At 32.4% G+C, this 23,706-nt stretch overlaps 1 protein-coding gene across 1 annotated transcript in view; it reads left to right on the forward strand.

Annotated features, from left to right (window-relative positions):
- Positions 1-8,047: 8,047 nt before the first annotated feature.
- Positions 8,048-23,706, forward strand: part of LOC143249741 (protein Wnt-4-like) — a 71,687-nt gene continuing 56,028 nt past the window's right edge. Inside the window, exon 1 of the mRNA XM_076500079.1 lies at positions 8,048-8,779. Coding sequence (XP_076356194.1) covers positions 8,676-8,779 — 104 coding nt within the window. The 5' untranslated portion in view covers positions 8,048-8,675. The remainder of the gene's footprint in view (positions 8,780-23,706) is intronic.

A 23,706-nucleotide genomic window follows, 5' to 3' on the forward strand; every position in this document is an offset into this window, starting at 1 on the left:
ACATATTTTATCCGCTGGGTAATGTAAAGTTTCTTAATAATATGAAAAAGAAAACATTATATCGAAAATTAAGATCTACGCCAAAAAAAAAAATAATTTAAATGTTACGCTTTTCCTTCGTATTAAAAAAATATTAAGTTAAATATTTAATAAAAATAATAATATGCATCTGGTGTTCATGACATAAAATATTTTTTCACTTTGTTAATTACAAGTATCAAGTGTTTCTTGAACCAGATTGTTTAAATTGACTGTTTACATACAGTGACATTCTTTGTTTGTAATCAGGTCCAAGAAGGCTTAAGTGTAATGTGAGATAAGTTACCAAATGTATTAAAAAACTGAGAACGTTCTTGCAATTTCGATGATTAAGAAGTCTCTATGTCGTACAACAGTTACCATTTTACAGCGAAATTCCTGTTGCTAATGAAGAAAAGTAAAGGCACACTGTATCGTGATTGACGTAATGTTGTTAAAAAATACGACCAATTAGAACAGCGGTTGAAATTTGCAACAGCTACAAAGAAAGGAAGTTTCATTAGGAACACCTGTGCCGATTCCTATGGTAACAGTCGACTACGTGTGATTTAAAACAAGTAATTTCAATTAATGTGATCCGACTTGGCTATTTGTTTAACGAAATGATGCTTAGGCACAACTAGTATCACAAATATAAGAGGAAACTGGAAAAGTAATAGTCGTCGGATTGGAAACTCTTCAGCAATAACGTCTAAGTTTTCTAGAAACGAGCTTCGTTTAGCTTTTCAAAGGTATAGAAACTCGGTCATGAAGACTTGTAGATTTCTCTCTAGTGCATGAAAATGGAAGAAGTAATACTGATTCCCAAAACGAGAAAGTTGGCTTTCGCTAATCAGAATTTCGTCTTCTCTCCGGCGAATACGTTCTCAAAAACACGGGAGACAGCTTTATGACCGGGAACTAGTTGACCCAGACCCCTACCTGCAGGATTGTCTGGACGTTAGATTGACGGAGACAAAGAATAAGCAACTAAATAAATCAGCAGGACACGTCACAAGTACAGTGCCTGCATTAAGATCATTCAAGACCTACCCACACATGTACAACTGCTGCCCGTAGAGTCAGTAAATCATTATAATCCGACCTTTTAAGGAAAACTGCTACGAAGACTTTGATTTCTGATCAAAACCAGCTCCCCACTGAGCCTATTAATTTCGTCTTTATATTGAAAAAAAAACAAAACTAATCTTCAGAATGACTAGATTTGAAGTAGCTTTGATATATCTATTAGCCTACAAGTAGATACTTGCATAATGTAAATCTATGTTGTTACATATTACAATTTCAAATAGCCTAAAACTGAGTTGAACGATATTTTAAATTTAGAAGTTCAATAAATGTCGATATGTATCCAATTTATGTTACTTGCCAACAAGATTAATCCACATAATTTCTTTTTAATACAAATATATTTTGATACACAAACAATAACACAATTTACAATAACGATTATTACAAATAATGATCAATGCGAGTAACTTTTTCAAACTTACAAACAATATCAAGTCCTCTTTCCGGTCTGGAATTTCCTTGGTTTCTTATCGAGGGTTCACGAAGAACGAGTTGATGTAGGTATAATTTACTTAACAAGATAATTAGATAACTCTGTGTTCTTAGGTCCTGGCATTATCGCACGTTGAGATTTTCGCTATTGAAGTCATGTACTGTCTTCTTTAAAATACAAATATCTAATGTGAATCCACTGAAAGTAAACGATTTGTAAAGTTCGAAATTTATAAACGTTCTTGGTCAAATATCTGAAGTTCTCGATTAATAAATGTTTATCAGAGTTATAGTTTCCGAGATTTATAATACACCAATCTAACCAATAACACAAACTGTCTCTTAGTGCATCGTGATGGTTATATCTATAGGAAGTGAGGAGAGTTTCTAAACATTTTAGCCTGTACCATAACACTAAAGATACACTAGTGTTTACGTACACACATATATTGTTGATTCTTACACACGACAATCTTTTACAACTTTAGTAAATAGGCGAGAATTTTTCAATACAGATTTAATAATATAAATTATGTGCATTTTTAAATATAAACTTAATTTAAACAAAAATCGATATCAAAATATATATGTAATAGTAAATTCGTCACAATATATTTAAGTTGTCAAACAAATTGATAATTTAAAAGTGATCTGACACTATTACGAAGAAAAACAAATAAGTGTTAGAGACGTCTGATGATTTTCATTAAAACTGAACTGTGTTCACTCTTTTACCCTGTAGCGTACATCTAACAGGTATAACATAAAAGTATAGAATTAATAACTGATTTGATTATTATTAAAATAAAGTTGGTATAGTCGAACAATAGCATAAATTACCTGTTTGTTATTATTATTTATTGCAAGTTCTTATTATGTGACTGAAACGTTAAGTTGCTGGTGACATGTTTATTTTATCGTAAATGTAAATGACTGAGAAGTTTTATAGAATACAAAAAATACTACTTGAGAGCATTTTAGAAAAGTCGAGAAAATATTTCTTTAGGCCATTCATGTGTGTTAGTCTGTTTGAATTCTTATGAATCTATCTTGCAAAGTCTGAAGAATTTACGAGTTAATATGAGCACAAATGAGTTACGTTATTAGCATTTCATATCGTGCAGATTTGTCTTCAAGTATACAAATAGACTCTCGGATAATTCTTAAGATAATGCCTTATTTTTGTGTCTTTCTCCTAACAGCTCAATGACAAGCTTAAGTGATGCTTGTGAGCTAAATTTCTGGGCTCAATACTTATGGTATGCAAATTACAGCTTACCCAATATTTAAGTACAAACTTAATTACTAACTAACAAACAAACCTTATTTATTTTTGCATAATTTAAGTATTAAATTGTGCTAAATTGAAACTACAATTATTTAAGAAAAAGCACTTATTTATGTAGTCCTGAAAACAGTTACACTTCTATTTTTATCCCGGTCGCGCCAAACATGATTAGAATATTTGGAGAAATATATTACAATTTTACTTTAATAAACTATATTACAATATGAAAACAAGGTGTGAGGCTGTATGCACACGTACAAAATGGTGCTGTGTATCTCATTCATTCTCCTTTTGTATTTTCTGTGACAATTAATAAATCTATCGTTTAGTTTCCATAATTCATTGTTTGCGAAACCTGTATATGTATCACTCCTGTATTCCCATAACTACTTCCTGTATTGTATTCATTTATATTAAGTTTGAGTCGCTTGCTAATCCTAAACGAATCCAAGTGAAAACCAAGTACAATAAACTATCGAGAACTAAAGAACATTCAGTAATGTGCACAATATGTTTTGACTTCAATGCCAACAAGCTAGAAATTATTTGAGGGCAGAAATTAGTAAGTAATGTTTTTCACTCAGTTGGACCTAAATTTGCCACCGATTATAAAATTATCCTGTCGGTAACCACAATATTTAGTTATTATATATTGTGGATTATAACTTTCACAAACCTGTGTTCTCCAACCAGTTAGTCACCGGCATCTCCTATACGTGACGTTCCCGCTACACCTAAACTGATCTGTTATCCACCCTCCTACGTAAGATCAATGCTAGATTATTTATGACATCTGTACATGCTGTTATTTGGAGTTGCCGACAAACATATGGAAGTGGACAAAAACTTTCTTGAAGCATCAAAAATTAAGTGTATATATAATTATTCGTAAGCTACGACTAATCTATGGGCTAAATACGTCGCGAGGTGCTTAAAAGATTTTGGACTTGGGCCTATAGGGGCGGGAAGTTTCGACGTTTTAGTATGATATCGATCATGATTTTCTATTCTGAATTTTCAAGATACCAATTAAGGATTCGAGGAACTGTCAAATAGAATCGCAGCACGGGCCTCGTGTGCCAGCGCTTAGCGACGCCTCTGCTATAGACTATACAACGTGACTTGATACAAAATATTATCAAATAATCCAATTTCCTAAATAATCACAGATGGGTTTTGTTAAAATTTACTGAGAACCGTCATACGAAAATAAAGTTATAAGGCAGTTATAAATAATGCTTAGTGAATTTGAATACACAGACGTTTTATAAAAATAAACAACAAAAAACAAATCTTTATATATCCTTGATTTCCTACATTGGTACCTTATATACGTAAAGTTCTTTATGTAAGATCACGTTGATTTAGCGTCATATAATATTGATTTAAAATTAATCATTAGTTTATTTTTTAAACACGCTACAAGTAAGTTACTATTGGTTATAAAAGTCAGACATGAGCCATGTTGACCATACATGTCTTTTTGATATATTTTAATATAGGGGTAAAAAGCTAATTCATTTTAAGTTCGATCTAAATACTATTTAACCTAAGATCGTCTGCCGTAGATTTCAAAATATTGAATAACAACTATAAACAATTAAAATATATAATAATTTAACTGAAGCATTACAGCGAGCAACCAATTTTTCAAATGTGGTAAAATAGTAATAGAGAAAATGCAAAATAAATATTTCTCGTGCATATTTTCATAATTATTAGGGTTTTTTTTAATTCCGCACAAAGCAACACGAGGTCCATCTGCGCTAGCTGTTCGTAATCTAGCCGTGTAAGAGTAGAGAGAGTGGGAGCAAGTCATCACCACCCACCGCCTACTATTGGGCTATTCTTTTAGCAACTATGGGATTGACCGTGACTTTATAACGCCCTTACAATTGAAAGGGGGAGCATGTTTGGTATGTCGGGGATTCGAACCAGTGACTCTCAGCTTACTAGTCAAAGGCCCCTTAACCACCTGGCCATGAGTCTCATAATTAAAGAGCAGGAAATATGCATCAGGAAGGCATAATATTTACTGAAGCACAGTTTATAGTGTAGGTGATAATATATATGAATCATATAAAACAATCTCTATTAGTTTGACAACAATAAATATATTGCTTGTGTTTAACAATAATATTGAATAGCTTAAAACTTTCAATGGAAGTTTATCATTTTGGTAACACGTCATCAAGTTGTTTTCTTTTAAATAACAATGATAGTTCTACCGGAAGTCATAAACGAAAGCGATTTGCTATTAAATTAATGTATAAAGAAATAAGTAAAATAAATGTCAAAAGCAGGACGAACATCAAATGTAATTTAAGACAAAGAGTTTTACTTCTGAATGAAGTTTTTTATTTAATTTATAAAGAGATAATGCTATTTTTGTTCAGAAAATATACGTAAAGTGCTACTTGTGTATACATTAAGCTTATCAAATGATAATTTGAGGTGGTCTTCTTACTTTTGCCTCAATCTGTCTATAAGCATGATATAGGTTAATCCTCTATAATGTTTGATTACGTAAATCTGTAGAGTTGGAAAAAAAATGTTTTGACCAACAATAACATGTAATATTCACGTGGATATTAAACTTTGAAGTTAGTGACCGAATTGAAATTGTTTTAAAGCTACATGGTAATTAAAAAAAAGGTTTTATTTGTTGAATTATGCTCAGAGCTCTTCAAAGACATGTTCGCTAGCCATACCAAATTTTGAAATGATAAACAAGAAGAAGACAACTTATAAACACCACCTGCCATCAACTTTTGAGCTACTCTAGCTAAATATTGGAATTTTGACGGGGCACAAACATAGAACTATAGATCTACAAGCCAGCATGTTAACCACTAGGTCACAATCCTACCCCTCCCAAATATAAGGGCTGCAGCGGATATAAATCAGGGTTTGCGGGGGTAGTAGTAGCCATATTTTGTAACTTGTGTGTCTACAATTACAAAAAATTTGCTTTAATGTCAGATATCACTGTGCTGTAGGTGAAATGAAGGTTAGATGAAAGTAATACCACCTATAAGTTAACTTAAGCAAAATAATACAAAAAAAGCTGGGGAACGATTAAATGTTTTTACCTATTTAAGTTATTTTTACTTGTTAGCCATATATTTGTATTACTTACATACAGTGGCAAAAACTAATTACTTTCTCTCTCATGGTATAGAGTTTATTTTTCCTCAAACTTAAGGTTAATTCAGTGAAAACGAACAATCATTTTGAAAAATATTAGTTTGGCTTAAACTTGTATACATAAATATGAGGCAGTTGAGAAAACGCTAAATCTTTGTGAGCAGAGTTTTAGCTGTTCTTGTTCAAAAGAAGAAGAAATGAGAATGAACGGACATTACAAATTTGGCAGAAAAGAAACAACAACAACTATTTACCCTAAAGACGCATTTATGAGAAACGTCAGATATCGATATTTATATAACGCGTAAAATTTACATAATGAAAAATCCTTGAAAGAGAGAATAAAATAGTAAGTAAATACGAAACTATAGGTTTTATTAACTTTCAAGCTATTTGTTTTCTTTTGAAGGTCTCACGCACGATTGTTGTCACAAATTCACCGACACAGTGCGATCAGACGTGAAAACTAAGCCTATAACAATCCCAGAAATCTTGAGATGTTAAGGTATAAAACGACACGGTATTGTACGCCCCCAGCAAAGCTGTAAACTGTGTGAATATACTTTCACGGTAGGAGCCTTAGAATCTTGTTTTACGAGCTGCTGAACCTATTTTTCTGAAGCTGGGAATTCCTCCAATGCCGTCAAGCTCTAAATATATAGACATTCCATTTCAATAGATATTTTACTTTCCGTTCAATATGGGACTCAACTAATTTTAGCACAAGGTCATCAAAGAAATTCTCCAATTGGACAAGTCTGGGAATTCATGAGGAAATTATGAAATATGGCGCCAACATATAATTATTTTCGTGGGCAACTTTTATGTTCATTTAAAAGCTTTAATTATAAATGATATTGGTTCTCTGAAATTTTGGAGTTCTCTTCAAGATACATACAGAGCTCTGGAAAAACTGTTTTTATAGACAAAACCACTCATGTATTGGAGAAGGAAAATTCCAAAACTATCAATTTCAGAAAAAGAAAGACCAAGTGGCGAAACCGGATTAATGGGACAAATAAAACAAGAAAACCATTAACGTTTCCGTATTGAAGTAGTGTTTAAGTTTATCCAAAATTTGTTTAAACGTTGCTATATTAGTGTTTAAGTTTATCCAACCTTCGTTTCGAACAGTTTTAATTTTTCTCTTTCTGTTTCCTAATAGCAGCACTATCGACGCTACACATGCATAGATTTCTTTGCTTGTTATTGAATTTTACGAAAAGTTACACTAGGACTATCTGCGCAAGCCTTCTCTAATTTAGCAGTGTAAGACTAGAGGGAAAGCAGCTAGTCATCACCACCCACCGTCAACTCTTGGGCTACTCTTTTACCAACGAATAATGGGATTGGCTGTGACTTTATAACGCTCCCACAAATGAAAGGATGAGCATGTGACGGGGGTTCGAACCCGCGACCCTCATATTGCGAGTCAAGCGCCCTAAATACCTGGCCGTGCCGTGCCGGAAACAAATTATCAGTTGTTTGTGCTGTTTTGGTTATAAATCATTCTTGTTGGTTATGAGGCAGTAAACATTATAGGATTTAGAATTAATTGTACAATTTTCATGTATGTTCCACATAGATGACTTTCGCTTACCAAGACACAAATATTAACTTTTTACGGGCGTAGTAATTGTTAACATACTCAAACGTGTTTCATGACTCATGTGTATTAAGGCATTCTTGAATCTGAATTATATTTTTTTAAAATAAAGTTGAATGTTTGTAGAAGCATGCCCGAAATACGACAAGAGAAACAAATAAAAAAAGAGTATTTATTTTCTCTTACCATTAGAGCTTAAGTTTAGTGCACCGACTGAGTGATTCGCGTGAATCAAAGCTTATTTCTAGCAGTTTTACAAGTTTCTGTCAGTAAATCTGTAAAAGCATATGTGTGCAGATCCTGACAGGTGTAAGGGGCCATCTTGATCAGATAACGTGAAAGAAGCAAGTGGGATAGGCTAATATACAACAAGTTTCTATCAAAACATCTTATCTGAGCATAATTTTGACGCAGCATGATACTAAGCCGTTTCAATTGGCTAGCTTTCTTTCCAACTGGCAGCACGAAGCTCCTGCCAGAGCTAAACTGGCGAGAATGGGCATACCTCCATTTCATTGGCCGTATCAGTTTCACTGGGCCAGGACAGGCTCTGATAGCACACAGTGATATTCAGAGTTGGTCTACAACTCACACTTGTGGTTTAGCTTCTGTGTAGACACAATGAAAAAACACTGAATAGCAAGAGAGTGCAAACGTCAAAATCTAGAAGATACGTTTCGCAAATGATATAAAGGAACTCAAAGAAAATTCAGGATTTTTTAAATGAGCTTTTACTACTTATGAGTACAGAGTTTAAAGTCTTCATAAACTAAAAAAGTTAGAACGAAATAAGACGATGTGATAGAAAGAAATTCATACAACTAAAATCATTGTATTGACGTCATGAAACGACTGAAGTTAGAGGACGATAAATGACCAAGACTAGGTTTCTAGATACAAACCAAATTTTGCATTTAATATGTTGATAGTGATGGATTGACTTTTATACTTAAAAATAATAATAAAAGACTGATTTGCTCAGCAGTTTTCGAATGCTGCAGAGAACTGGGAAATGGTTAAAGTCGTTTTTCCAACCAGTGTACGGCTAACCCTCTCTCACAAGTCAGCAGTGACCAGTTAAGGAACGAGACGATGTACGTGAGTAGAGATACAAGGAAAGAGACCACGGTCCATCTATCAGCGATTCTCGGTATAGCTCTTCTGTTGCTCGTGCCTGTCACCAATGCCATGTGGTGGTAAGTAAATGTTAACATGTTAAATATTATTCTGTATTTCTAGTACGACTTTTATATAGTGAGTACTGGAATGAAGAGCTTTCTCATAAGTTATATTTTACTGTCAATTAGAATATAATGATTCATGAAGTTAGTTCTTATGTCCTGTATAGTTTTTCGGTAAGCAAGGCTGTTAAACAATTTTACTCGGTAGTTTATTAACTTTGAGCTATACAATTTTCGTTATGAAACTATTTAAACAGAATCGTTGATTTTGTCACAGAAAAAATGCCATATTAGTCTTTTATACGTTTAATTCCTAACGTCTTAAAACACAATTCTGGTTCGCGAACAACGGTTATACATATTTGCCAAATAATTATTTTAAAACTTATATATGACTTGAAATATATTTTTTTTAGTTAAACGTTATTTCTTCTTCATCCTTTTTCACGGAAATATATTTCTTATTTTCTCAAACTGTTTAGATTTCTAATAGCTTATTCTTATCTATTCTTTTAAATCATTAATACAAGTCATATAACAGAACTTCAGTACAGTTGAACATGCAGTTTTTCATATTTTGTTTACTCCATAAAAAATTAAACAATCTAAAACTGAAAATATTTTTTGTATTACATTCTTATATAGAATTTCAGACAATAAACTGATTAGATTTGTATCTATTAGTGGCAACATATTGAACCTTTAAATCTAAATGTTAAGATTCAAATCTGACAAAAAAATTAGAAATGTGAATCAATACCTAGATCTAGGTTTAATTTCTTTCTTATGAGAAAAAAATATACATAAATTAGGGATACAAATTTGGACTGGCATGGCCACATGATCATTGCGCTCGACTTGTAATCCAAGGGTCGAGGATATGAATCCCCTTCACTCCAAACATGCTCACCCTTTCAGCGGTGGGGGCGTTATAATGTTTCAGTCAGTCCCACTATTCGTTGGAAAAAAAAAAGTGGTCTTAGAGTTGGCGATGGGTGGTGATGACAAGCTGTCTTCCTTCTAGTCTTAAACTGCTAAGTTAAGGACGGCTAGCGCAGATAGTTCTCGTGTAGCCTTACGCGAAATTCAAAACAAACCAAACCAATATGTTTATCAAGTTTAACAACTCATCAAAATTTTCTTTCAATATTTGTGAACAAACTGGGAACACCTAATTCGGTGATAACTCCCATTAAAGTGAGTGCTCAAATATTTTATAATATATAGTATTTTCTTTACTGATTAAATTATTATTAGAAGTTTCTTTAAACAGATTTTGAACATTAAACCGTCTTGGAATGCTAAGCAAGTATGTTTAGGAGCCAATGAATCTGTGAAGAAAGTCCAAGATATAACGAACAAAGGCAACAGAAATAAAAATAACTTACAGTAATCTCAAACGTAAAAAGAAAACTGAGAATAATAATCTCATTGGAAATTAGGTTTTAATATAATTGTATGAATAGTTCTGCAAAGATATAAATCATTGAGGCAAACCTTTTTGCTTGCTTAGTTTTATCTGAAATTATATTTGTATCTAAGTTCTTCTGTAGTGAGAAGAAAACCAACAAAAAAAAACGGTTGTGGTGTTTGTAAGTTAAATACGTTTATCTATAGAGTATAATATTGCAAGAAATGAAACCTAATTGTTAAACAAGATAACCCAAGAAAGAACTAAGACCTTTTAAATGATAAAACAGTCTCTATGAATATAGAGTTAATTTTCTGTATAGATATATCTTTGTATGTGTGTGTCAGTAGAACCATCTAGATATATATATATATATGAGTACATCATTTAAATACCTTGGTTATATCATCAGAAGTATATGTCAATCAAGTAATATATATGTGTCAGTAGATCTATCAAACCATTTAGATATACAGTTCATCCATCTAAATGTTTGCACTGAACAATCTGTGTATCCATAAAAAACATCTAAATATATAAGACAAATCATTTAAATATCCCGGTAAAATTTTCAAGAATTTTCTCAGATAATCAGCATGTGTAAGTATATAATATATACATGTCGATAATACTGTAATGAAAGTGCAAGTCGGTCAAACCATCTAGTACGTTTCTGTCAAAACGAGAACCACATCTCCACTGCAAATCGCAAACAGATCATGTTTCCTTGTTATTAAATTCTGCTGTTACATTATCAACAATTTCATTTTCGTCTTTCAACACCTGTATATCTAAATACTAAAAAGAAGGTTCCAAAGATTCAGTTTGCAGTCATTGTTTAGTTAAATAAAGTCAAGTGTCATGAGGTGAAAGTTCATCCTTCTGTATCTTTTAAGGATAAAAAATGACATGATTCAGTAACCTTCTGGGAAGAAACTTTGATAACTATAAAATTGTATCTTATGGCTCGTTAAACTAAAATAAACTATTTTGAAGATGAGAAAACGTAGCCAGAAATACAGTTAATCAGGGCATATTTGAAATATGGTAAGCCATAAATTTTATGAGAAAGTTGCTCATGTTATACAATTAAAAATAAGCTTTTTTGTTTGTTTTGGAATTTCGCGCAAAGCTACTCGAGTGCTATCTGTGCTAGCCGTCCCTAATTTAGTAGTGTAAGACTAGAGGGAAGGCAGCTAGTCATCACCATCCACCGCCAACTCTTGGGCTACTCTTTTACCAACGAAAAGTGGGACTGACCGTTACATTATACACCCCCACGGCTGGGAGGGCGAGCATGTTTAGCGCGACGCGGGCGCGAACCCGCGACCCTCGGATTGCGAGTCGCGTGCCTTACGCACTTGTCCATGCCGGGCCAAAAATAAGCTAATTACTCTTCTATTTATGCGAAATGTATCAGACTTGCTCATTCTTAGTACGAGGAAACTGTTAGTTTTGTTTCTACATAAATACATAATATCACTTTTTCCAAGCAAATATATTCTATACGTGCTTATTATTTAAAAGTTAAAGCTACAGATAACGCTTTTTAAAGTAACATTCGATGGTTTAAGTCCGATTAGAGTCACTCGAAGCAAATGTCCTGTTAAAGTAACATTCAATGCTGTCAATACAATGAAAGTCGACAGAGTCAAATGTTCTATACAAGTAGCATTCTATTCTCGTTGATATCGAAAAATCGTATTCACGGTACTCGAATAAACCACCAACATTCCTCAAACCAGACGTTTTATGTTGTGCTCAAAACAAATGAATCCCGCACAGTCTGTTGTCAGGACGATTTTAAAGATTTTAAAGTGAACTTTTATTATTTTGTCGTTTTTTTTCGTTGCCTCTTGAAAAGTAATCCTGTTTCTATGAAATAAGTGCAAACATAACTCTGCATGTGTGGACGTTTATACAATCACATACTTAATATAAAAGTTTTTGTTCACCTCTCTGAGTCTTCACCTGAATTAATAATTACACAAAAATATAATGATGATGAATTAAGTCTTACGTTACTTAATTGAGAATTACGTAGATGTTAAGTTCGACTAAGACACTTAAACATTGCCAAGTTTATTTCCAAATGAGTTTATCACTTGAACAATAAACACATTAACCTATAATATTACTGAATTACAAAATAACATTAGAAATATGCGAATATCCCTTATTAAGTCTTACTTTTAGTTGGTTTAGTGAGTTATTAAAATACGCTTTGAAACAACTAATTTGATACCTGCTTTAGTGAAAAACAGAAATCTAATACCCCACGTTTCGTTATGAACGTTTCGTTTTTTGTCAATCATTATGAAAGAAAGCAACAACACAATTCATTCAGAAAGCGATTTCATTTGTTCCGTAAGTTTCACTTTAGGAACTACAGTTATCAGTAAGTAGATATATCCTGTTGCTATATATGGTTAGTGTGAACAAACAACATATTTATCAAAGCAAACAAACTAAACTAAAGCCATTTAAAACAAACCTAATGTGAATACTGTTTGATATTGTCCAATAAACGGCTGAGAAAAGATAATAATCCAGTAATGAAATTATAACGGCTGAAAAGTTTATGTGATTTGGATAGCGAAAATAACGTTATTACTAATAATGCTAATATTTTCATTCATTTGCTGCTTTTCAGGACACGTAAGAAAAATCAAACTACGTTATAAAATATATGCATTTATTTATCTGTTAGTGTGAAAATATTTACTTAAAATAAATTGTTTAGAGAGTAAACTATTCACCGAAAGAATGGTATTGTTTTGTCTGTATGATAAACGCTGAAAGTGGTTGATACATTCTCAACCTTTTATTTACATATATTTTACCAGATAAATAAAACCTTATCATCTGAAAAATACTGAGGTTTAAAGGCTTAATATTACTTGCATAAAAGAAATTTAGATTACACAACTATTTAAACAATGAAGTTTCTCTGTGTATTCGAAAGGCAAGAAATACAGCCAGATTTTCTTGGCGGAAATTTTAGAAACCTTCATAGTATAGTTATTGTGTAGAGTCTATACGTACACACACACACACACATATATATATACATGTTTTCTAATAAACAAAAAACAAGCCTAAGCAAAAATGAAAAAAACAAAAGCTGCACAAATTAAAAGGATCCCCAGGGCCCAGGATGCAGGATATAAACTGTACCCTAGGTTTTGGAGGTGACTGCGGAAGTAAGACACACGTTGAAATTAGGATGCACCGTCTGTGCCAGTCAATTTTTCCCCACCTCAATGTGGGCCCGACTTCCGCAATCACCTCCAAAATCTAGTTTACATTTTATATCCCAAATTATAGCCTGTGCCCTAGGGATCCTTTACTTTGTGCAGTTTTTTATTTTGTTTAGGCTTGTTTTGAAATGAAATATTATGAAACTGCTCTCTCCTATTATATAAAAATGAATTGCACCACAGTGTTTATAGATTACAATGCGATTGAAAGTCATTGAATCAATCAAACAGTTAGACTAGCATAATGCCTATGAAAGTACACATGATAATACATTTTTAACAGTAAAACAGTGAATTTGTTCATGACCTTTAGGGCGGAAACGCCCGAGACAAAAGAAACCAAACTTTTAGCGTGAAGGATATTGCAAGTAATATATTCAGACAATATTTCATATTTCAGGAGAGTTGTATTGTTAATAATAGAAACTGAAACTCTTCAAGATGATGTTACTTAATAATTGTGTGTGCTCTTTGTGAGATACACTACAATCCAGTAGAGATCTATCAGTTACTCAAAACTACTGTCTAACAGCTGAAACAGACATCAGAGTTTAATTTAAACAAGTGGATGACCAATTTTAAAGAATAGACCTCTTTAGTACAATTTCAAATTCAGTTAGAAATATAAGCTACACTTTGTTACATGGTATCATGGTCAACGTACGACACCTCCAGTGAAGGATGCTGAGCAGTTAGGGAGGGAGTCAACACAAACGTGGAATAATCACACTAGATGATGTTGGATAACTACACAGTTTTATCGCATCCTCACTGCTAAGTCTTATCTATCACATTAGTCCCTCGAGAATAAGATCCGTTGAGCAGGGATTCGTCTTTCCATAAGACAGAGCAGCGATCTTAAGTATACAACAATTGCACCGAAACGATACCTGAAAGAAATAGATGATGAGGAAACACTCGTAACCATAGACTGTAGTACAAGAGGTCCCGATATGAATGTTATTTCAGGTCATATCAGTTTATACTGGGTCTGAGAAGATCGAACTGTAATCAAACATCTCAACCGGGTCATGGGGAGTAACAAGAGGCATTTAGGACAACATTTTGTAATCATGCATTAATAAACTTATAGTAGCTTAAAAATCAAGGTGCATTACTTTGTTTAAATCAAATACGAACAAAATATACTGGAGCATTATAACCTATTCCCCTTTGTATCTTATGTAATAATGTATTGTGCTAATGATAATGTGACTGTTTAGTTGTGGTTATTCGTTGTGTATGAATTCTATATGTATATTAACTGCACGTTTCAATAATTATTTTTGATTCTGTATGTTTATAGCAGCCAAGCTTAAAGAAAAATGCGTGTACAAAAATTATTTTTCGAGGCGATCATTGTAGTAGGAAATGTGTACATTATTAACTACTTATACACATACCTAAAAGAGACGTAAAATACTAGTAGGCTGAACAACTAAGTGAAACTATTGGTATAAGCACCGTTTATTATTATTTAACTAAAAGAAAGCAAAACTGCCGCTGAGACTATCTGAACCTATAATGGAAGCCTGATTAAGACAGTACAAGTGTTCTTGTATAAGAAATATGTTTATTGTGCTTTTTACAAATGGTTCAGTGAAGAATTACCGAAGCAACATTTTAAAATATTTAACTGAAAGTACCACATTATTCTGTATTGTGGTTCTTAACTATACTATACTATACTCTACTCTACTCTACTCTACTCTACTATACTATACATACATACATATAAACATAATAAAAAATGAAATTATTACAAGTAGATATCATATACAAATATATATATATATATTAAAGGCTATAGAGCCAATACAATCAATGAAACTGACACTGAAGACCAAATGTAATATAACTTACAAGCATTTCTAAAAAATACAGTTTTTACAGCGCACTCATCATGTAGGTTTTGTAAGATACATAAATTACTGTGGAAATAATTGGATTACTTGGATCACATTCACTGATTTGAATACATAAGAAACTAATATAGTGTATATATTCTTTTTTATGAGATATTTGAGCTTTGTGATCCCAGCAAAAAATGTCAAAGCTGGCATTTAGGAAAACCATTTTCTTAGGTATACTGAAGAAACTGTTCAAATATTGGAGTGACTGTCATTCTCTTAAGTAGCGTATTAAAGTAACTCTGAGAAGATTCACTTTACGAGGTAATATATTGGAGCACCTATTATAATAATCAATTTCCTACGTAAAATATTTTAAAAAGTGTTAAAATCGTCGCATTTTTAGATAACATGCCAGAGGAGCTCTTAGAAGAGTCAATTTCTTAGGTAACGTATTAGAATAACCCTTACAAGTCCATTACCTACGTAACACATTAGAATAACTGTTATAATCAATTTCCTAGGTAAAAGTAATGCAATTGTAAGAAAAGTAACTTTTTTAGGTAACGTATTAGAGCAAGTGTTAGAAGAATCACTTTTTTTTAACATACAGAAGTAACTATTACGATAACCTAGTTCCTAGGAAATATATTAGAGAAACTATTAGAAGAATCTATTATGATAACCTATTTCCTAGGAAATATATTAGAGAAACTATTAGAAGAATCTGTTGTGATAACCTATTTCCTAGGAAATATATTAGAGAAACTATTTAAGAATCGCTTTCCTAAGTCAGATATCAATGTTTCGGTATTTACTACTCTTAGTCTGAACGATATCTTGGGTGACAACATACGGGCTAACCAGCTAGATCAGAGATTTATACTATTCGGACTTATTTATACGTGATTTAGAGACGGAACAGCCAGTAAGAAGCGCCCGTTATCTATCACACGAATGTTCTTAATGAATTAGCAGGATTTACTTTCACATTTATTAATTGTTTATATATTAAACGTGCGGTACATGTTTAGCAGTATATTGTAGCTCGAACCTTGGTCCTTTCGAATCCATAAGCCGGTTAATTAATAAACATGAGAAACCCAGTTTGTAACATATTGGAATAACTTATGATCATGGACAGGTACAAAGGTAACAATTAAAATAAATATACGTTAAGAAAAACTTTGCTCTTCTTAAGTTTTTTTCATACTTTATTTCAAGGTCCATTAGAATTCATAAAACATGACCAGGTTTGAAGCTGTGTTGTATATAACAACTGATAGCTTTCTCTAGGTAAAGTGTAAATGTACTATACTTCATTCTAGCTGTTTTTACTTTCGGGCTATAGAGACCAGTAATCATTTGTTACAAGCACCTTTGTTACCACCCTATACTTCTATTATTTCTTGGCAATATGTAAAATTATGCACTCACTAAGAGAAACTTAATGAAATAACTGACGTTTATTTTATTATGGTACAATTTTGAGTTGCTACAAGGATAAACTTTAATACGAGTTTTCAAAGACGTAGTTCACGACAAGAATATCGTAGCTGCTTGCCTCTGTTGTTTTCCTATGATATCAAACCTTTTTCGGAAATAACTGAGGTATCAGAAATGCTTCATCATACAACTTGTTATCAAAACACTTTGGCGTTTCCGGAGAAACGCTGTTAATTTCTAAGATAGAACAATGTTTTGACAAGATGAAATCTGTCATAAGAGGTTGATAATACTCACGACATATTCTTATCTAACGTAAATAAAGAAATAAGTATGTGTAACCTCATATAAAAGTCATTCAGGCGGAAGCCAATTTTACGTAAGTGGCATGCTAAAAATTGTTGGTCTATATGTGTATGTCTGTAAATGCCTTCATTTTTAACAGCATATCCCGGATGTTTACCTGCATGCACATAAGATTATCTGTTCATTTTTATTTAATTTGTAATGTGTGAATTTATAGTTTCTTGCATATACTGCTTTTGTTTATATTTATAAATATAACAGCTGACCCGTAAGTAATAATTCAAAAACTATAACCAAACCCTTTTCTAAAACAGCATTTATCTGTCTTTTTTACATATATTTACACAAACGTGAAAATATAATAACATGATTTGTACACTTTGTATATTACCTAATTTATTCGTAGATATATCACAACAGGAACTGTAAGGTAAATAACGATAGTTTTCAATGCAATATTCAGCATGCTTCTATGATCTTGCTCTATGTAGTTAAATACATCACAACAGGAACTGTAAGGTAAATAACGATAGTTTTCAATGCAATGTTCAGCATGCTTCTATGATCTTGCTCTATGTAGTTAAAGTGGCCGACATGAAAGATAAGTTTTTTTTTACATTCTATATTGAACATAAATTACATATTTATCCATTTATACTTAAGAAAGTAAACATTTTGACATTTCTTTTATTTTACATCGATCAGATAAATAGAATAATCAACATTTAATGTCTACATACAAATACTGTCTTCAAATATCGTTTCAGATTTGGTTACTAACTTCTGTAATTTTTGTTTCTATGTTCTAAACTTTCGTCCAAAACTTCTACGAACTTTTATATAAAAAAATAACTTATCGTACTGTTAGTTTGGGCTTACGAATTAGTTAGATGCTGTAGACCGCATTACTGCTTTAAGTTTCCAAATGTGATTTGTAACTAGTTTCCTTATTGAAAATAATATGATAAAGTTACGTGACAACTTGAAATTATTCTCACATAAGTAATGTTGTTTTAAATATGAACTTTCTTGGAAAATACACAAAACATGAAAACTATTGTATTTTTAGGTACTCTTAATAATCACTCTGTCTATAGCACCAGTTTCAGTTGTTTTTACCCTTTAATAAGATGTGTACAGCAGCATTTGGCTTATGCTTTGAAAAAAATGTTTTATATTCATCGTTTTGTAAGTTTACAAGTTTGTATGTTTTGTAAGATCCTTTTCTACCATGTTTTTGTCCTTGTTTTTGATATTCCTGGTAAAATTCTTACAAGTGTTCATTTTTCGTTTTTCTGGTTAAGTATTTTCTTCAGGTTACGTTTACATAAAATTCATGTGTAAATCTACGGTTAGAGCCCTGGGAAATAAAAGCACTATTTCTGAAAGCGATTCGTATGTTTCGAATATTAACTTCTTTATCAATAATTTTCTGTTTACCTTTGTAAAGTACAGAGTGACATTCCGTACGTTCTGGTGTACAGTAAGATTCGAAAGGAAGATTTCAATAAATATTTAATTATATCTTCAGGAACCATAACACTAAGTTAGTTTGAGCTGTTATGACGCCACATGAAGGCTATCTGCGTTAGCCGTCCATAATTTAGCAGTGTAGGACTAGAAGGAAAACAGTTAGTTATCACCACCCACCACCAACTCTTGGAATATTCTTTTACCAAAGAATAGTGGGATTGACCGTCACATTATAACGCTCCTACGACTAAAAGGGCAAGCATGTTTGATGTAATAAGAATTCGAACCGGCGGCCCTCAGATTATTAGTTGAATGTCTTAACCCACCTGGCCACGCCTGGCCACAAACTAACTCTGTTTAAAAATGATAGTACAGCTTTGATCTGTCTGTAGCTCAGATACAAAGCGTCATTTACGATCTAATGTAATCGTGTAGATAAAATACTACACATTTGTTTCAACAAAATGAAGTAACTAATAGGGTTATAATAATCAAATTTCAGTATCGTTCTATCCCTCTAAATTAATCTTTTTTTTTTCTCACAATAATTTGGTGATGTGAAAAATTTTACAAATAAAAATTATGTTGTTCAGAACAATAAAAAATATATTCGAAAATGATTTTGGCGTATAAGAAAACAAAAATCTGAAAAATAGATATCCTTACTGATTAATATCAACAGTTTCAGCATTTGTTTGATGGTATTTGACAATTTCCTTAGTGAGTAATGTTTTTCTTATTGCAAAGCCACAACGAGGTATCTGCTGTGTTCACCTAATTGTAATTTCGTAGACTTACCGCTGTCCCAGCGGGGGACTAATTTCCTCAGAATAAACCTATAATTTTTAAGTTTTGAAACCTTTAATATGTGCTCGAGTTTCTCTCTCTTGGCCCGACATGGCCAGGAGATTAGGGCGTTCGACTCGTAATTCGAGGGTCGAGGATTCGAATCCCCTTCACCTTAAACATCCGTGGAGGCATTATAATGTGACGGTCAATCCTACTATTAGTTGGCAAAAGAGAAGCCAAAGAGTTGGCGGTGGGTGGCAATGACTAGCTGCCTTCCCTCTAGTCTCACATTGCTAAATTAGAGACGGCTAGCGCAGATAACGGTAGTGTAGCTTTGCGCAAAATTCAAAAGCAAATAAACAAACTCTTTCCCTTTGGTTACAATTTATAAAAATTACCCCCTCTCTGAAACAGCCTCTCTCCTCGATTTCGATTAGTCAAAAGTAAATGTGAGGGCTTTAAATGGAAAAAGTTTAGATTCATATCTTGAGGTAAGAACAACGCAGCTTTTCGCGAAATTGAAACAAGCTTTGGAAGAAACCTGGACTAATAAATATGCTCTTTCTAATTGCTTCGTAAATCATGAATCAAGGAAGAAATTTCAATATATCAGATAATTAATCTTTCATTCGTTTCAGTTCACTTAATAAAATAATGCTCATAATTTCGCCTGAAATAAGGTTCACTCTGAGTTTATCGCTTCGAGTTTAGTCTAGATCGGGTACTTACGAGCTACATTTGTGTATGTGACCCACCAAAGGTTTTCTGCTTACCGTCCTGCTCTCAGATCTCTGGCGTATACTGTCATGGTTGTCATTATAAGGGCGATGACACGTGTGTTAACAGGTCCTCAACTTCCTATCTAATTAATTTAGTTTCAGTGATTAAGTTATGTTTAGTATGTTGAGCTGAATGGAATTTTATTTTTTCTTATGTGTTATATGTAAGCAATACACATGGTTTTAAGTGTATAAGGATTATTATGTTTGTACATCATAAACATTTTTTGAAATAAACTTGAATTCTCATCATCGACCACCGCCAATTAATTAGTTTTATCAAACATCAATAATATATTTTAGAAAAAAAAATCCTATTATATCAAAAGAATATAGAAACGAATACATTATTATGCCTTATTGTTAGAAGTGGCAACAGTGATGAATAATTTAATTTGGCTTGTTTGGGATTAAGCGCACAGCTACACAGTTGGCTATCTGTATTCTGCGTACCAAGGGTATCGAAACCCAATTTCTAGCGGTGTGGTTTCGCAACCATGGCACTGTGCTACTGGACGCGTGATTAAAAATAAATATATTTATTTGGTTTTTTTTTTTATTATGAATCCTTCACTTAACCAATCATGTAATACATCTTACACCTTTATTCTGTGACAAAACCCGTTGCAAAAATTAATATTTATGGATAACTTATGTAACTCTGATTTTGGTGCCATGATTAATGCATTAAATATTCAACGCTTCATTTTTTGTAACTGCAGCATCTTATGCAAAGTTCTTTCATCATTTCCACTGTACTATTAGGTTTTGATTAATTCTAAGGTATTTTTAACTTACATTGTAGCGTAAGCCTTAAGTTCTATTGAAAACCATTTGAGTGCAAATGAATTTTAATCCATGATTTATAAAAGGAGCAATTTTCAAATAGCAGTGGAAGTTGATCCACTGCTATTTCTTCAGTACTACAAGTCGAAAAACCGCCTTGAAATCCTCAATCGATTGGCCTTAAAACGCTATGAACCTCAAACTCTCATAGCTCAATTAACGAAGCCGAGTCGTCCATTGATCACACACTGAGAACTCCTTCTTAGTTAGGTCATGATCCAAGGTCAGAGGTTATACGAAATAGAAGAACTGGAGGAAATACGATAAGTGTTCCCGTCAGAATGACAAAACTTTTGCGTTTTACGCTTTCTCTATTTCTGTGTGTTTTAAGTAATTGAAAAAGCAACGAACCCATAACTGAAGGACAAGTTAGTAATACTAGGAGTGTTGAAATTAGGTCATTTATATATATATGTATATATTTAGGGAAATATTTGAAAGACAAAATGATGCATAACCTCTGTCATTCGACTTTCGAACTTACCATGGTTTCAATTACAACCTTTTTTCATAAAGCAGACCTTTATGTTTTATACTTCAAAGAGAATTTGTAATTGTGAAAAAAAAAAAAACATGTTTCACTCACTTTGAATCCACATTTTTGATTCAGTGAAAAAGTAAATTGACAGTTTTGCTTAGACGAACTGGTACCTACTGATAGTTATTCATTCTTAGCAATAACGGAAAGTATTGTTCCTTTACCTATTTATCACTTGAAAAACGCTTTATAACTATGAAAGTGACTGCGAAGTCATCTAGCTCCCAGCAGTGACACAGCGGCATGTCTGCAAAATCGCACTACTAGAAACTGGGTTTCGATACCTGTAGTGGCAGTGAACATTGTGAGTGAAGCTTTGTACTTCATTCCAAACAAACATATAAGCAAAGTCATTGAAGTATTTATGGTGATTTAAGTGTTTCGAAAGTGAAAAATATATAATAATAATAATATCATATGTGTTCCAGAAATGTCTACTTTCCGAAAGCATTTGCGTTATGGAGAACCTTTAGAGTTGAATGTGTACTTGACCATAAGATTTTTGTTCATATCTACGGCGTGAAATTGTTAGATTAATGCGACTTGAAACTAATTTATAACATTCTTTTTTTACTTATTGTTTTAAAGATATCTTTTCATCAGTTGTTCTCTAAAAATCTCAGTTTTTTATTTCCCAGCAGTTTTTAAATTACTAAATTATAAGTGAAGATACCGAATGATCAACTATTTACAGAATAAATATGAATGTATAAAATCCATTAAACTAAATTAAGAAATTGAACAGAAATAAAACAGGAAGAAATAACAATATTTAGATAAAAGAAATTTAGATCGAAGCCAGTTATTTCTGACGCATATCAATCATTTTGGTTAGTATGACATAAACACACAAGCACACAATCACCCTGTCAGTCAATCAGTCAATAAATGGTTCAAATAAATAGATAAATCATTTTGATAGAGCATCTCCACGTGCGTTTTTCAGGATATTTAAAACCGAGAAGGGTACAGTTGAAGACAAATGCATGGAAGATGAATCATGATATTTCTTACAGTTAAGTGGTGAAAGTTTTACCTAAAGAAAACTAGCTTCCTGATTAGTCAGTTCTTCTGAATAATGAACAGCTGAATTCTAGAAAATAATAATGAACAATTAAAGAGTTAAAGTGAATAAATAATACACATTAAAACCCTTCACTAATTTTTATATGTTGTGATATAAATAAAAATGATGACAAATTACGCTTTACCAACTTAATCGGTTCTCGCTGTAAGAGTTGATGCCAAGCAATTTGCTAATAAATAGTGTCTGAACTATTAAGATACCTTTTGTATCTCACTCTAACCTAAAGAATTCTAGTGTTTGGCAAAATGTCTTTTTGTTATTGTAAATAATAAATATAATGTATATAGACAAATTATAATACCCTATTGTTTATTTAACGTTAGAAGTTTTTAAATAATTGTTAAAACAATGCTTCAGTAGTTCAGGTGATAGAACACTCGTCTGGAGGAGGAAGGTTTCTGGTCTGAGTAAATAAGACTCGATAATAGAAAAAAGACACAAAATATTTGATATTATTACCTATATATTGATTTTATTTTGACATTTTATACTGGTAAATGTTATATGCCTGGTAAATGTTGTATGCCAATGAAATAATCTTTCCTAGTCGTGGTGATGGTTGACATATTGTATATTACATCTCATTATGTACATGGAGCTAGTGCTTTCTCTAGAATAACTTAGCTGAAGAAATAGAATGAAATATTTTAACAACCGAACATCAGATAGATTTTTGTCCTTTTTTTCAGGATAGCATAAATTTTCTATTCTGATAATAATAGTCCAGTCAGTTTCTAACTATTTGATAAACCCATTCAGTAGAAGACAAAATATGAACGGAAAATTCACATCTCAGAGTTTTCACCCAGTATTTTCACTGTTGCTGCTGTTAGCTGCTTGTTATTCAGAGAAATGAAATACATGTTTACGTAGATATCAAGAACTAGACGTTTAATTAGTTATCACTGAGCACATAAATATGGTGAAAATGAGTTTACTTTGGGTAGATATGTAAATGTAATCGGATAATGAACAATGTCCTTTTAACCTCAGTAATTTACATACGCTATAAGCAAAACTTCAGTAGATGCTAATTGAATCATACTGAAAACCTATAAGGCTTTTCAAAAGTTTTATCTCATGGAAAGAAAATTAGTTCTTTTCTCCTTAAAATACACAGTTGTAGAAAGATTGGTGATACATAACAAGGAAAATAT

The sequence above is a fragment of the Tachypleus tridentatus genome, chromosome 4 (genome assembly GCF_004210375.1).
Source record: "Tachypleus tridentatus isolate NWPU-2018 chromosome 4, ASM421037v1, whole genome shotgun sequence".
Lineage (NCBI taxonomy): Eukaryota > Metazoa > Arthropoda > Merostomata > Xiphosura > Limulidae > Tachypleus > Tachypleus tridentatus.